Here is a 16844-nt window from a genome sequence, read left to right as displayed (position 1 = left end):
ACCTTTTGAGATTATAATCTCCTTACAAGTTGATACAGATTAATGTCGAAAATGAGGGGTTTGATCTTAAACGATACAAAAAGTTTATTCTCTAGCTAAACTAGAAGGAGTTAATCACAAGTTCACAGACTAAATCCGTAGGAATAGTTAAATCCTCGTTGTTGAAGATATAAAAACCTTAACAAACTTTAACATGAAGATAATAGTTTTTTATTTGATAAAAAGTTGTTTGATTACAAAGAAATAGGTAAATTTATAGCATCTCATAACCTAATTGGCAAATTACAAAGGGTAAATGCAGACAATTAAAGATAGAAACTTGAAGGCGTAACATAGGTCGAACTGAAGTATTATTCACGGCAGACAGTGAATAGTACCATGCAGGCGGCGTGTCAAGTTTGTCGCCTTGGATAGCAAGTAAGCCACGTCCTGTGCCGAGCGAGTCATTCCTGTCTCCTTAATAAACAAGTATCCGAAGGGTCTTAGTACCAGATAAAACCGAAACAATTAGACATAGGTAGGGATGGCAACGAGTACCCGACACTATCCGACCCTAATGTGATTACCTGTACCCTGTATAAAAGGGTATGTGAATACCCCCTAGGGTACCCGGTACCTATTACCCGCCATAACTCTTTTATATATTAAAAATATCATTATTTTTTTTAGATATAATATGTTAGACTTGAACCCCAACTTTTTGTTCTTCAACCATTGAGTGAGACCACTGAACTACTTTATTCTTACTGATTAAGGTCCAATTTTTTCAATTTTTAAATGAATGATTTATTAAATTTATACTTTGTTAAATTTGTAATCTTTTGTGTTTTTTTTGTTGATTCTTTAACGGGTAAGGGTACCCGCAGGTACCCATGAATTAAAGGGGACAAATATGAGATGCGAAAAGTATACCCGTTAGGGTAATGGGACGGTTACGGGTAATTAGAAAATAAACGGGTAAGAGTTTGGGATTGACACTACCGGCGGGCAGGGCCGGTCCTTTAAATTTTAGGGGCCAGACGAAATAAGAGATAATGGACCCTTAATAAAATAAAATTGTACTTAAATATCTAAAAATAGAAATTTGAACCCATTTTAGACCTAAAGTATCATATTATTTGGTCAATTTTTAGAGCTAATAGGTATTATAACTAAAAAAAAATAGTATATATTCAATAAAATTAAAAAATTTGGGCCCCTTTTAGCCCTGGGCCCTGGGCGACCGCACCCCGGGTCGGCCCTGTTCGCGGATACCCTATCTGTTGCCATGCCTAAACATAGGGAACTAAAGTGATGCTTGAAAGAAGGACAGACAACCTTAATAGCCAGAAGTCGAAACAAGAATACCAAAGAGACTCCCCTCAAATTGACCGAAACAACTTCAAAGAAGAGGAACCGAACTAATCCAGCTAAGCTGTTACTTCTCTTTTCGGACTTAAATATTCTGAAAGGATGTCCTTATCAAAAGTTGTATCAGATTCTTTAGTGAATTATTTTTTTTTTTTTTTTTTTTTTTGGTTTTAGACATGGTTTCGTCTATAAATAATTAATCTCCTTTCTTATACCATTATGCAGAGTATTTTCTACAAGGAAAAACAAGAAATGGGTAACTTTGAAAATGAGAAAACAGTGGTTGGATGGGCAGCAAGAGACCAATCTGGAATCTTATCACCATACACATATTCCATCAGGTTTTAATTCATCCTTCAATTATTTCAATTTCTCCCCTTAATTGCTCATATTTTTCAATTTAATCCAGAAATACAGGAGCAGAAGATGTTCTGATTAAGGTTATTTGCTGTGGAATCTGTCATACTGATCTTCATCAAGTCAAAAATGATCTTGGCATGTCACACTATCCCATGGTTCCCGGGTAATCATCTTCGATCCATGATTAATTTGATTGATTTCGGCCTGTTTTGGTTCAGTTGTTGTTAGTCGCGCAACTACACTGTCGGAGATTAATATAAGATCTATGATTGAGCCTTAACTATCAGTTCGAGCTTTTAGTTCAATCGGTTCCATGACATGGTATCAGAGTCTCTAGGACCAAACGGTCCCGGCAACCTCATTAATGTGTAGAATTAAAAACACATGGTAGGATAGGCCAGTGTTATGCACGCTGCAAGCCCAAGGGGCATTTGCGTGTAGGGGAGTGTCGGAGATTAATATAAAATCTATGATTGGACCTTAACTATCAGTTCGAGCTTTTAGTTCAATCGTGAAAATCACAAAGCAATTAATTTTCTTTACAAAACAGTAATAAGTTGATGTTTCTCGGTACTAGTCCAGTTTGGTTTTTTTTGGTAGTGGAATATGGTACAAATTTAATCTTATTGCTATTAGAGAAGAGCGGATTTAATGTTTACCAAATGTTACATTTTAAAGCCTCATTAAACAAAAATAAGTTTTTTTTTTCTTTTTTTTTATTAGTTATGCAATTTCAAGTTTTATAGGGTAGTTAGAATACTAGAGATTAAAGAGTGCCCAGAACATGAAACTGCATATGAAAAATAATTTATCGTTTGTTAATAAGATTTGAAATTGCAGTGTTTGATAAATATCTGGATTAAGATTACATTGTTTTATAGGTAAAACCTAAATACGTCCTTCGTGAATAATCAAAATTTGTATTTTATTCTATGAGATTTAATTGATTGATTTGGTGTTATTGATTCATTTTCTCTAATTAATTTGAAATTTTGTAGGCATGAAGTGGTGGGGAAAGTAGTGGAGGTTGGATCAGATGTAACCAATTTCAGAATAGGAGATGTAGTTGGTGTTGGACTTTTGGTTGGATGTTGCAGAAATTGCAAACCTTGCAATTCAGACATTGAACAATATTGCAACAAGAAAATATGGTCTTACAATGATGTTTATACAGATGGCAGACCAACCCAAGGTGGCTTTGCCCAATCTATGGTGGTTCATCAAAAGTAATAACCCAAAATCACCATTTCATTCATTTTAATATTAAAACTAGGGTAAATAATTTATTATTCTCTACATTTTTATAGAGGTAATACACAGTTTAATTCTTTTATTTTGAAAAACATATTATAAAGTTCATATTTTTTTTATAATATTAACTCTTTGGTCTGTTAATACGATACAAAAATGATCATGTTACTCTGTTATTTTCTATCAAATTTAACAGTTAAGATCTAAAAAAAAGTTAGACAGAATGACCAAAAAGGTTAATAGTGACAAAATATAGGGTCAAATACATGAATATCATAATTAAGTACAAAATTACAACCTTGTCATATCTCCAAACTTAATGTTAATATGTCATTATTCTCTATATATTATAATTTTATACCATAATTTAAAAAATTTAGACTCTAATTCATAAATCATAAACCCTAAAAACGCTAACCAATCTTTAATCAAAAATCATAAACCCTAAAAAATATATTTTAGACTTTCTAATTTATAAATTTTAATCCTTAAAATATATTAAAAGTGCAAATTTTATTAGTTTCACATAATCCAAAATTATGACTTGACATAGTTGTAATTAGTTTTTAAAAGATGAATTTCTGTGAAATTTTCCCCAAAATATAAAGACCTTATAATGTGTTTTTCAAAATATGGAGACTAAATAGTGTGTTAGATAAAAAAGAGGAGATTAATAAATTATTTACCCTGTACACTTCCTTTTAATAATATTTTTGCATTCCACATTCGCATGTATCTATATTTATATCTATATCTGTTAGCGATATTTTGCGAATATGCTAATTTCAACTTTGTCACGTGTGGTTAGGGTGCGGGTGTGTCAGAGAAATTATTTCTCAATTATTAAAGTGGGTTAAGTTTATGGATTTGCGCGCCAAAACTTAAATTCTAAACGAAACAATTGGCGAGGGACGCAAGGATTGAAAAAGTCCCTCTTGGGTCTCTAGCGCCGTTATAGAAACTTTACTAGATATATTATTCTATTTAAGCTAATGCGGGTAAATTGAAGACGAGAAAATAAAGGAATTTAAAGTGCGAAATTGACACGAGATTTGATGAAAATTGGTATTTTATTGATTGAATAAGCGTTTGAAACATGAAATTGGAAATGAATTACAATTGAAGTACTTCTATACTAAACATATAGCTAATTCAATTGAATTGGAAAAACAAATCAAATACGAGGAATTGAAATGCAATTAAAATAAAAATTGGAATTCAACAACAAACTCGGAGCCACAATAGCTATCTCGGATTGATGTTGAATTTTGGCGTCGGCGTGAGGTCCTTGGAGAGCTGTAATCGGTCGGGCCCGTACGGTATGTGCTTGGTGCAATGGCAAAACGTTGGTAGGCAAATGGGGCAGATTTAGACCTTAACTTCGGGAGGTTCGTTTGGATGCTTAAGAATGTGGAATTGGGCTTGTAAGTAGTGTAAATTGAACTTCAGAATGTTAGGAACAACTTTGTATAAGGGACCGGAAGCTAGAACAGAATTTAAATGGACGTAATTGAGAGTTGAAAATGACTGGACGAATCTGGAAGAATCTGGGCAGAATAGCTAAAAGAATTTGGTGTGCAAAGATTAATTTGTAAATAGAGTTTCTGGACTCGGAATTGGGAAAATAAATATACTAGATCGAACTTCAGGACGTCAGGAACAACTTTGTTGAAGAGATTGAAAGCAAAGAATGATTTTAAATGGACGGAATTTGGCTTTGAAAACGATTGGACGAATCTGGAAAATTGATTTGGAAATGAAATTCTAATTGAAAATTGAGCAGAGTAACAGCTTAGGAATGCTAAATTGAATTGAGAAACTTGAAAGAAAGACTATTGGAACTTGAATTGGAGCTAAAAAGAGCTTAAAAAAGGGATCAAAGCTAAGAAAAAGCGAAGAACGAAAAGGAAAAACTTGAAGAACTTGAAGAACTTGAAGAACTAGAAGCTAAGAACTTAAAACTTAGAACTAGAAAAGAGAGAGCATTGAAAGGGACCTTTAGAGAGGGGTTTGTGTTTGTGTTGAGTGTGATTTTTAATGAAGGGGAGGGGGTCTATTTATAGTTTTTTAGAGTGGAATTTTGGTAAATAATTAGTGGTATTTTGGTAAATAGTCACCAACTAACTTAACTAATTCCTTAACTTCCTCCAACTACCAATGCCACATCATCCCACTACCTCAACTTCCATTAACCAATTCCAACTGCTGCCGAGAGAGAGTTGACGCCCCGCGTATGTCCGACTACGCCCTGCGTGTTGGCGGACACTAGGCCTAGTGCGTTTCATTGATGGTTTCCACGCGTGGCGTCTCTGGTGTCGCGTCCCGCGTGAAGGAATATGCCCTGCGTATTGGTGGATACGCCTCGCGTATTCAAGCCTCTGATCTTGGAATGCTCTACGAATGCGTCTTACGCACAGCGTATTGACAGATACGTCCCGCGTGAGAAATTACGCCCCGCGTAAGGTGAAGGACGCGCTGCGTGTTTGCGTTTTGACGTTGATTTCTCCGGACGCCTTGTTTACGCGCTGCGTATTGAGGACACGCCCCGCGTGGTGCCGGACTCTCTCATGGGTTGAAGGTTAGCTTACACGTGTATTTTTCATTATTTTCTAGACAAAAATAGAAACTATACCCTAAATTAAACATAAGCTTTTTATATACATAAAAATAAAATTTATTTTATTTTGGACCAACAATTGCCCCCCTCTTTTGTGTATAAATTGACTAGAATTGAAAATTTGTACACAAAAGAATGTATTTATGATTTTTTGAACCTTTTTTTTTTTTTGGTGAAATTTCTTTTATTTTTGTTTTACCAATTGCATCAATCTCCTGGAGGCTTCGACTCCGTTTGAATAGGTTTTGAATGGTTTCTCGTTTGCCCGGACAACTTCCACGTCCTCTCCTTTCCAAAATAGAAGGAGTTGGTGCAAAGATGATGGGATGCATGAGTTGGAGTGAATCCAATCCCTTTCTAAAAGCGCTTGATAGCTTGCAGTTGAATTTACTACGAAGAAAGCAACCGTGGTGGTGTGAGAGCCAATGGTGAGCTCCAAAGGTAGGACACCGTATGTCTTCGTGATTTCTCCCGTGAAGGCTGAAACGGATGCCTCTGATGGGATTATGTCTTGCTCCGATTTGCCTAGGGCCAAGACCGTCTTCATTGGTATGATGTTAACAGCTGATCCATTGTCGATGAGCACTCTGGATATTGTTTTGGCATCTATATGAGCCTTAACGTATAAAGGTTTATTGTGGCGAGTCATCCTTGGAGTGGGCTTGTCAAAGTAAACCCTCCTCATGGCGTCTTCGACGGACGCCTTCGGTGTTGGATCTTCTCGCTCTTTGTGCTCGAGCTTAGGGGCTTCCTTCTTAGTGCCTTCACCTCTAAAATTTGAAGGTAAGGTCAAAGAGGTGGTTGCACAATCTGTCTGGATGATGAAATCCCCCACACGGATTTGGATGCTCTTTTCTTGGTTTTTCCCTTTTTCTTTCGCATTATTAGAGTTAATGCTGGATGATTCCCTTTGACTATTTCTTTTCTTTGCCTCTCTTTTTCTTTCTTTTCTTTTCGAATTTTTTGAGAGAGGTCTTGGGAACTTCTTATGGTTGATTATCTGCCACTGGTCGATGGGTAACGTCTTTGGAGGCTTCACAAAACGTGGTAGCCGTTGCTGCGTATCTTTCTTCTTTGAGCCCTTCGAACTCTCCTTCGACTTAGATGTTGATGATATCGCCCTTGGTACCCAAACTCGTCGGGTCCTTGGGTTGGAACACTCTTTTCCCTTGCCCCCCCACACTAGTGAAGTGGCATTGATCATGTTGGCTACCGGGAATGGATCATCATCGATCAACATGCTTTCCTTCTTTTCCGGGAATTGGAGTATCCCGCGGTTTATCCTATCCTGCACGGCATTTCTAAAACTAAAACAAGTTTGAGTATTATGGCTCCAGTTGTCGTGATACTTGCAATAGTCTCGTCCACGTATTTCTTCTTTAGCTGGAATCACATGTCTAGGTGGTAGTGTGATGAACTTTTCCTTCAACAAATAATCGAAGATTTCTTCCGTTTTTGAGACGTCGAAAGTGTACTGAGTGGTTGGACTCCTTTTGACTACGTCTGGTGTCTTAGGGTTCTTTAACAAACTGGGGCACGTCCGAGATCCGGTGTTTGCTAAATCGGTAATAGCTACCTCATGTGTTTGCATATTTTCTTGATAGCTCACCATAGTGCTCTTTTTCCGCCAATGATCCTCCTTCATCAACTCTTCGTACTCAGATACTTTAGCTACCAACTCGTAATAATCATGGAAGTCGATCCCTTGGAATTTCTTTCGGTTTTCGAATTCCAAGCCTCGTTGAGCAATTTTTACAAACTCGACTTCGGGAATGTTGATTCGACATCGATGTCGCATCTTCTTAAATCTATTAATGAAATTTTCGACCGGTTCCCCATGTCGCTGCACTACATGGGAAAGTTCTGCCACACAGACCTCGGGCTCCGTTCGATAGAATTGGTTATGGAAAAGCCTTTCCATTTGTTCCCATCCATGAATGGACCCGGATGGCAAAGTGGTGTACCAAGAGAACGCTGGTCCTGTTAATGATCCTGGGAATAAGCGTAAGCGCAACATGTCGAAGTTCATAGCCATGCTCAAACCAGTGCATTGAAAGGTGAAGCGTGCCACATGCTCTATGGTGGATTGCCCTTCCTCTCCTGAAAACAAGGTGAAATCAGGGACTCTAAAGTTGTGAGGTAAGGGATATAGTTGATCGTACTGCTGTGGATATGGTTTCTGGGACTCGGGTCGGTACACCTCCCTTACGGCTGACCCATAAATCTCTTGGACGATGTTTCTTATGCGTTGGGCCTCTCCCAAGTTGTTGGCGGGCTCCATGCGTGTGTGCATCGTCCGTTGTGGGTGAAAGCTGGTTCCTCTCCCATTGCCCCCCATATTACGAGTATGGTTTTCCTCATAGTATTCGGCATGGTTACTAGGCCCGATATGAGACCTGAACTGTTGTTGAGGTGGTGGGACTTGAACGGGTTCTGGACTGATCCTATCACCGCGCTCATTAAACCTGAGGTTTCCTTCTCGAATTGGTGGAGGAGTATACCTCTCACCGGCGCCTGAGATCGGCGTTCCTTTTCCGTTGCCTGCCGGTCCTTGAGATGTTGACTTTTGTGAGAACAGCTCGGCACATTTTTCCGAGATTTTGTCGATTTCTCCGGTTAAATCGACAATCCTCTCATCGAGAGCCAGAACCTTATTGGAATTGTTTACCGCCTCATTGCTGGTTTTGAACAGGGTCTCATTGATAGCTTGCATTGCGTTGCATATAACCTCATGATTCTCTTTCATGGTTTGTGAAAATCCATGTAGGAATTGGCTGATTTGCTTCTCCATACTCGCTAATAGTGGTGTTATGTCGAATATGGGTGGGCCTTGAGGTGGTTGTTGGCTTGCACTTCCTCTATTGCTCACGGTCTCGGCTACAAAGCCTTCAGGCATGCCGGGCTCATTGTTCTGATCTCGGGTCTGATTCTGACTTTCTTCTGGATCGGATGGAATTGGATCCTTCCCGGTGTTCTTCCTTGGAGGCATTCTCCGTGAGTATTTATGGGTGAAAATGATGAAAAAAGTTAATGATCGAGTTTAAATAAGAAAGGACAAGAAAATAAATGAATACTTATTAATGGAATAATAACATAGCATGAAAAACAATTGGTTTAAGAACTGAAAAAATATATACGTGGTACGAAAAGAAACAGGCTTTTAAAATTTTTGGCTAAGCTAAAAAAAAAACAAAGGTCCCACTGGGCGTGCCAAAAATTGTTAGCGTTAGCTAATAAATTTTGGTATGGTAAAGTGGGGCGAGAAAAGTGCAATACGAGGTCCAAAAAAAAAATAATAAATTGTGTAAAAAAGAAAGTTTTAGGTTCTATATGCAATTTTTGGTAGCCTAAAAGAAAACAAAAGGTCCCACTGGGCGTGCCAAAAATTGTTAGTGATATTTTGCGAATATGCTAATTTCAACCTTGTCACGTGTGGTTAGGGTGCGGGCGTGCCAGAGAAATTATTTCTCAATTATTAAAGTGGGTTAAGTTTATGGATTTGCGCGTCAAAACTTAAATTCTAAACGAAACGATTGGCGAGGGACGCAATGATTGAAAAAGTCCCTCTTGGGTCTCTATCGCCGTTATAGAAACTTTACTAGATATATTATTCTATTTAAGCTAATGCGGGTAAATTGAAGACGAGAAAATAAAGGAATTTAAAGTGCGAAATTAACACGAGATTTGATGAAAATTGGTATTTTATTGATTGAATAAGCGTTTGAAACATGAAATTGGAAATGAATTACAATTGAAGTACTTCTATACTAAACATATAGCTAATTCAATTGAATTGGAAAAACAAATCAAATACGAGGAATTGAAATGCAATTAAAATAAAAATTGGAATTCAACAACAAACTCGGAGCCACAATAGCTATCTCGAATTGATGTTGAATTTTGGCGTCGGCGTGAGGTCATTGGAGAGCTGTAATCGGTCGGGCCCGTACGGTATGTGCTTGGTGCAATGGCAAAACGTTGGTAGGCAAATGGGGCAGATTTAGACCTTAACTTCGGGAGGTTCGTTTGGATGCTTAAGAATGTGGAATTGGGCTTGTAAGTAGTGTAAATTGAACTTCAGAATGTCAGGAACAACTTTGTATAAGGGACCGGAAGCTAGAACGGACTTTAAATGGACGTAATTGAGAGTTGAAAATGACTGGACGAATCTGGGCAGAATAGCTAAAAGAATTTGGTGTGCAAAGATTAATTTGTAAATAGAGACTCGGAATTGGGAAAATAAATATACTAGATCGAACTTCAGGACGTCAGGAACAACTTTGTTGAAGAGATTGAAAGCAAAAAATGATTTTAAATGGACGGAATTTGGCTTTGAAAACGATTGGACGAATCTGGAAAATTGATTTGGAAATGAAATTCTAATTGAAAATTGAGCAGAGTAACAGCTTAGGAATGCTAAATTGAATTGAGAAACTTGAAAGAAAGACTATTGGAACTTGAATTGGAGCTAAAAAGAGCTTAAAAAAGGGATCAAAGCTAAGAAAAAGCGAAGAACGAAAAGGAAAAACTTGAAGAACTTGAAGAACTAGAAGCTAAGAACTTAAAACTTAGAACTAGAAAAGAGAGAGCATTGAAAGGGACCTTTAGAGAGGGGTTTGTGTTTGTGTTGAGTGTGATTTTTAATGAAGGGGAGGATGTCTATTTATAGTTTTTTAGAGTGGCATTTTGGTAAATAATTAGTGATATTTTGGTAAATAGTCACCAACTAACTTAACTAATCCCTTAACTTCCTCCAACTACCAATGCCACATCATCCCACTACCTCAACTTCCATTAACTTCCATTGACCAATTCCAACTGCTGCCGAGAGAGAGTTGACGCCCCGCGTATGTCCGACTACGCCCTGCGTGTTGGCGGACATTAGGCCTAGTGCGTTTCATTGATGGTTTCCACGCGTGGCGTCTCTGGTGTCGCGTCCCGCGTGAAGGAATACGCCCTGCGTATTGGTGGATACGCCCCGCGTATTCAAGCCTCTGATCTTGGAATGCTCTGCGAATGCGTCTTACGCACGGCGTATTGACAGATACGTCCCGCGTGAGAAATTACGCCCCGCGTAAGGTGAAGGACGCGCTGCGTGTTTGCGTTTTGACGTTGATTTCTCCGGACGCCTTGTTTACGCGCTGCGTATTGAGGACACGCCCCGCGTGGTGCCGGACTCTCTCATGGGTTGAAGGTTAGCTTACACGTGTATTTTTCATTATTTTCTAGACAAAAATAGAAACTATACCCTAAATTAAACATAAGCTTTTTATATACATAAAAATAAAAATTTATTTTATTTTGGACCAACAATATCCGTATGTGTTTCTAATTGAAGATTTTGTTTTAGAAATAACTTTTTCTAATTTCTGTTTCGGTTTCCATTCCCGTATTAGTATCAGTGCCACATAGATTAAAAGGGCAAAAGATTGGCCTTCTCTTTTTTCTTGGATTTAGTTTTGTGATTAAAAAAATTGACCTTTTCTATTAAAAACATAGTCATTCTTTGCTTTTGAAGCAAAACCCATTTTCCCAAAATGTTTCTTTTTGTTTGGGACATGAAAAAGATTGAAACTTTTTTTTTTTTAATTAATGATTTCATAATTTTGCATCTAAAGCAACACCTTTCTCTAAAGGATGTTTCTTTTTGTTATTGAATTGATCAAAGAACACAAAGATTTCAACTTTTGCTCTTGGTTTCAGGTTTGAGGTCAAAATATTTGTCTATTTCCATTGAAAACAAAACATATCCATAATCCATTCTTGCATTCAAAGCAAAATCCATTTCCCAAAAACGTTTCTTTTTGTTAGATATGATAAAAGAAGAATCAAGGTTAAAAACCGTCACTTAAGTTGACACTTGTAGAATTATTTAAGTTAAAATCGAAGTTTAGGTCTCAATTCAGTTCCGAATTTTGAAATATTTGACAAATTGAGTTAATACTTAATTTCGATTTGGGTTAAAATGAATTTGTTTGTCAACTCCAAGGGTCAAATTGACAAGAAGCAAAAGGTTGAAACTTTTTAGAGCAATAATTAATTTGGCTCTAAAGTTGAGGGTAAATTACATACATGGTATATAATATTTGTCCTATTTTATATTTTAGTGTACAACCTTCAATTTTGCATATAAAAATATACAACCTTTTGATAATCTCCCACTAAAATATACAACCGGTAATTGTGACCGGTCAACGCGAAGTCAACATGCCACGTCAGCAATTTGACAATTTACGTTGATTAGTCAACTTTTGATTTTTTAATAGAGGTCAAATTGATGATATGTCATGTTGACTTCGCGTTGACTGATTACAATTACCGGCTGTACATTTTTGTAGGATGTCACTAAAAGATTGTACATTTTGTATACAAAATTGAAGGTTACACCTAAAGTGCAAAATATGAAAAAGGTTGTACACGTACGTAATTTACCCTAAAGTTGAGATAGGTTTACTTTAGCCAAAATTGAAGTTTGGGTATAAATTTAGTGTTGAAGTTATCAATATTGGACAGATTTTTAAGTAATGAAATTGATTATATTTGATTTAATTTATCAAATATTACCAACTTCATTATTGAATTGATACCTAGACTCGATTTGAGCTAAACTGAACTTGTGGCCAAATTAACCATTAATTCTTTATAACAGTGTTCACATTTTTACATTTAAAGCAAACCCCCATATAAAAAAAAGTAATTAATTTATTAGTCTCTATATTTTGATAAAACACACTGTTTAGTTTCTGTATTTTCAAAAGCATACGGTAAAGTCCTTAACGTTTTTCTCGGTGAACTATTTAGTCCCTAACGTTTTTCTTGGTAAACTGTTTAGTCCATGCCGTTAGACTCTCGTGAAGATTCTGTTAGTCAATTTGGATTTGCGTTCTTCTTTTTCTTTATTTTCCTTTAAACTCTAATGCATCTCTTCTTCTTGATTTTCTTCTTAATCGTTCAAATTCGTAAGCATTGGGTCTGTTCTTTTTCTTGTTCTCCATACAAATAGCTTCTTTTTCTAAATTGGATTTCCTCTTCTAAAGTTTGAAGGTAAATAAAAAAGGGTAATTTAGTCATTTCCGAAGTCAGAAACGGTAAAAAATCTAACAAACAGATGGAAGGACTAAACAGTTCACTGAAAAAAGGGTTAGGGACCTTACATGTGTTTTTAAAAATACATGGACTAATAAATTAATTACCCTAAAAAAAATGATTCCATTTCTTATTAGCTTGATCAAATCACCCAAAGATTGAAACTTTTTTGAACTGGATTTCAGGTTTGTGGTGAAAATACCAGAAGGAATGGACCCAAAACAAGCAGCACCATTACTATGTGCAGGCATAACAGTATACAGCCCACTAAGCCACTTTGGGCTAAAAAAGAGTGGTTTAAGAGGAGGCATTTTAGGACTTGGAGGTGTAGGCCATATGGGTGTTAAAATAGCTAAAGCAATGGGTCATCATGTCACTGTTATAAGTTCTTCAGACAAGAAAAGACAAGAAGCTTTAGAACATCTTGGAGCTGATCATTATTTAGTTAGTTCAGATTCAGATAAGATGCAAGAAGCTGCTGATTCACTTGATTATGTAATTGATACAGTGCCTGTTGCTCATCCTCTTGAGGCTTATCTTTCACTGTTGAAACTTGATGGGAAGTTGGTTTTGTTGGGTGCTTTTAATACTCCTCTCCAGTTTGTTACCCCTATGGTTATGCTTGGTGAGTATAACTCTTTTTTAAGTTACGATGTTTTCGGTTTTGGTTGATCGAGCTCTTGATCTTTTAATTTGGTACGTTGAGTTTTAATCAATTGATTGCGTGTATTGAGTTTATGTTTACTAAATTTGTTAATAGTATACGTCTAATTCAGTTAAATGATAAAAGAAACGATACTCATTTAAAAGATAAAAGGGACGATGCTTAGGGTTGTCAATTAGTTGGGGATTTCTCATCCTCGTTGGAGACCCGATCCGTTGGGGATGGGGAATCCCCGTTTGTGATCCCCATAGGACGGGAATGGTTTTTATTTTGTTTCCGATAGTCGGGGACGGGGCGGGTATGGTTATAAGTGTTCCATCCCCGTCCCCGTCCCCATCCCCAACTAAATACCTGAATATCAAAAAAATAAACTAAAACAATATATATGTGATTTAGATAAACTTAAAAAAAAAAGATTGAGTTGTAACCTGGTTGCTTTAAAACCGAATATATTCTAAAAATAAATTAAGATAAGCTTTAACTAGGTTGGTTTAAAATTAAAATGGAACCTATGCAATTAAGAGTAGAAATTATAAAATTAAAAAATTGAAAGCTAATAAGTAATGCATGCACCGGGGATGGGCATTCTCCGTGAGGATGAGAATTTTAGATAACCAAAACCTTGAAAACCTTTAAAAAAGTAAAGAAATTAAAAAATTAAACGGGGATGGGGATTTCCCGCGGGGATAGGGATTCCTCGCGGGGCAGGAATGATAGCCAAAATTTTCCCCATATGTTATTTGGGGCGGGGACGAGGAATCCCCGATAGACCAGTGGTCGGGGATGGTTAACGCAATCCTCACCCCGTTTACAGCCCTAACAATGCTCGTTGTATCTGATTTTGAAATAGTATTTTTTATAGTTTGAATTAAATTTTTTATTATTTTTTTATAACTACGTTAGAAATATAAAAATATAAAAACATGTTTTACAACGGTTCAATGAAGTTTGGATTTAGTTAGTTTGAAAATTGTCTTCAACTTTATTTTATTTTAATAAAGTCATTGGATTTTTAATTATTTTCATTCTAATAAAGTCATTCCGGTTATTTCGAACAAATAAATACTTAAATAGTAATATGATAGTTACATTAAAAATGATTGACTTTTACATGTGAAATGACGGTCAAATGATCATAAAACGAATAAAAAAATATATTTATTAATTAATGTCATTACTTGAACAAACTATCACATGACAATAAAAATATATATATTTATTTTTTTTAACTCTCACATGGCATATGTATGGTTGTCACGTTATACATAGCAGACTTCTTTCCAAGGTGGTTACCACGACTATTCCAGTTATTTTTTCTCTCCAATTTAGAATGATTTTATTGAAATAAAAAATGGTTTGAATCCCGACAACCTCATTAATTGGTGGAATTAAAAATACATAGCGGGATGAACCTGTGTTGTACACGCTGCAAGCCCAATGGGTATTTGCGTGTGGAATGTGTCGGAAATTATTAATATAAGATATATGATTGAGTCTTATTAACTATTAGTTTGAGCTTTTAGTTCAAATGATTTCATGACATGGTATCAAAGCTTCTTGAACCAAATGGTCAAAGATGTATTGGAATAGACATGTATTGGACACGCTCCAAACCCAGGAAGCATTTGCATGTGGGGGCCTTAGATAGCTCCATGACAAAGTTCAGCGATTTTATTAAAACAAAACATATCGAGTTTTATGTTCAAAATTGATTTTTCTCATAACCGAAAACTTAATGTATATAATTAATTGATCTATTTGTTTTTTTTGAGAGAAAATTGATCTATACATTCTCGTAATCTAAAATGTCGATCGATTTTTTTATATGTTTAAATTAGGTATATAGAAATTGTAAAAAACCTTAGTTCGAACGGTAAAAAAATACAATTCATAGGTAAAAGAAATGAATAGTGTTCTTTTTACTGAATTAGATATTCATACCTAACTAATTTAATAAACAAAGATTTAATATATGTAATATAATTAATTAATTGATGGTTTAATATCAAATTAGTACTTTATTTTAAGTTTTATTTTGGTGAATTTTATTTGTTAGGGAGAAAATCCATTACGGGGAGCTTCATAGGAAGCATGAAAGAAACAGAGGAAATGCTACAATTCTGCAAGGAAAAGGGATTAACATCCACAATTGAAGTTATTAAAATGGATTATGTTAACAAAGCTCTCGAAAGGCTCGAAAAAAACGACGTCAGATATAGGTTCGTCGTCGATGTTACTGGCAGCAAACTCCAACCATCAAATTAAGAGTGTCAATTTGGGTTGCATTGTAAAAACATTATGCTATATTATCGATATGTTCTATACTATTATACGTAGAGGCAGAGAGAGGGATACGGGTCAGTTGCATCCTCGACTATCAGAATCCATCTGGAGAAAATTGGTTCTAAGCAACCTTTAATTCTAACTAGAGTATATATGATTGCATCCTCATATTTAAGGTTTTGGATTCCTTGTTGATTATCTGTGTTAGAGATAATATTCTAATTATCCCTGTAAATAGATTCCTATCTAGTTAGAGTTTTACTCTGTCTATATTCCTAGCTAGGTAGAGTTCTAATACGACTATACTTATGTATTGTATTCCTATACAAACTATTATTGGCTCACTATAAATACAAGGCCTCTGAGTCAGAATCATTAAGCTGATTCAATTCATTATTGTGCCTATTACTTATCTGTCTATCTCCATAATTCTCTCATCTATCTAACCCTAGATTCAACATGGTATCAGTAGTATCCACTTCCGCATCCTCCGAATCCTCTGATCATCCTCAATCACCCACTTTTACACAATACAAAGCCGCCGCCGCTGCCGCCGCCGCCGCTGCCACCGCAGCCACCGGAGTCGCTGCCGTCCGGATCGAACCCGCAGCCGCGTCTGACGCTGCCGCTACCCAGAAAACCAGCGACGCCTATGGTGGTTCCTTCGCGTCGTCGGGATGGCGATTTACCTCGCCGTTCGTCACCGGGGATTCCGTCTTCCTCAACCCGCCAACTGCAGCAGCCGCCGCACCATCAACGCATACCGTCGGCGACACCTTCCCTCCGGAGGTCCGCGCGGCGCTCGAGGCCTATCAAGCGGCCAGCGCAAGGGCGGGAATCGCACAGGCGCGTCCTGCGCCGTCTGTCGCGGCAACGACATCGGCCGGAGTACAAGCTCCGATTCAGGAACCTGCCGCACCATTCCTCGCGGCTGCCACTGTGCAGAACCATCCTTCGACGTCGCTGTTCGTACAACCGGTGATTCCTCCAACCGTGACAGCGGTGCGCGAACAGCCCCTAGGGCAAACCGCGACACCAACGCAGGACCAAAACGCGGCAATTCTAGCCGCACTCGTGGCATATCAGGCAGCTATTCCACAAACACGGAATCCACAAGTTCCGATTCAGCAACAATCCGTTCAGGTACAACAATCTGCAACACCTCCAACCCTATTTTCTCGATCAGTTTTGGCTGCTCTAGCAGCATATCAGGCGGCTGAAGCTAGTAACCAA

General features: G+C 37.1%; 1 protein-coding gene across 1 annotated transcript; it reads left to right on the top strand.

The window, feature by feature from the left end:
• Nucleotides 1-1569: 1569 nt before the first annotated feature.
• Nucleotides 1570-15962, top strand: LOC136225438 (probable cinnamyl alcohol dehydrogenase). The gene is made up of 5 exons (XM_066013438.1): nt 1570-1691; nt 1760-1873; nt 2709-2936; nt 12850-13289; nt 15385-15962. The coding sequence occupies exons 1-5, from the start codon at nt 1570-1572 to the stop codon at nt 15591-15593; spliced, it is 1113 nt and encodes a 370-aa protein (XP_065869510.1). The 3' UTR covers nt 15594-15962.
• Nucleotides 15963-16844: the final 882 nt, after the last annotated feature.

The sequence above is a fragment of the Euphorbia lathyris genome, chromosome 4, assembly GCF_963576675.1.
Source record: "Euphorbia lathyris chromosome 4, ddEupLath1.1, whole genome shotgun sequence".
Lineage (NCBI taxonomy): Eukaryota > Viridiplantae > Streptophyta > Magnoliopsida > Malpighiales > Euphorbiaceae > Euphorbia > Euphorbia lathyris.
This window is presented reverse-complemented; position numbering and strand designations above follow the sequence as displayed.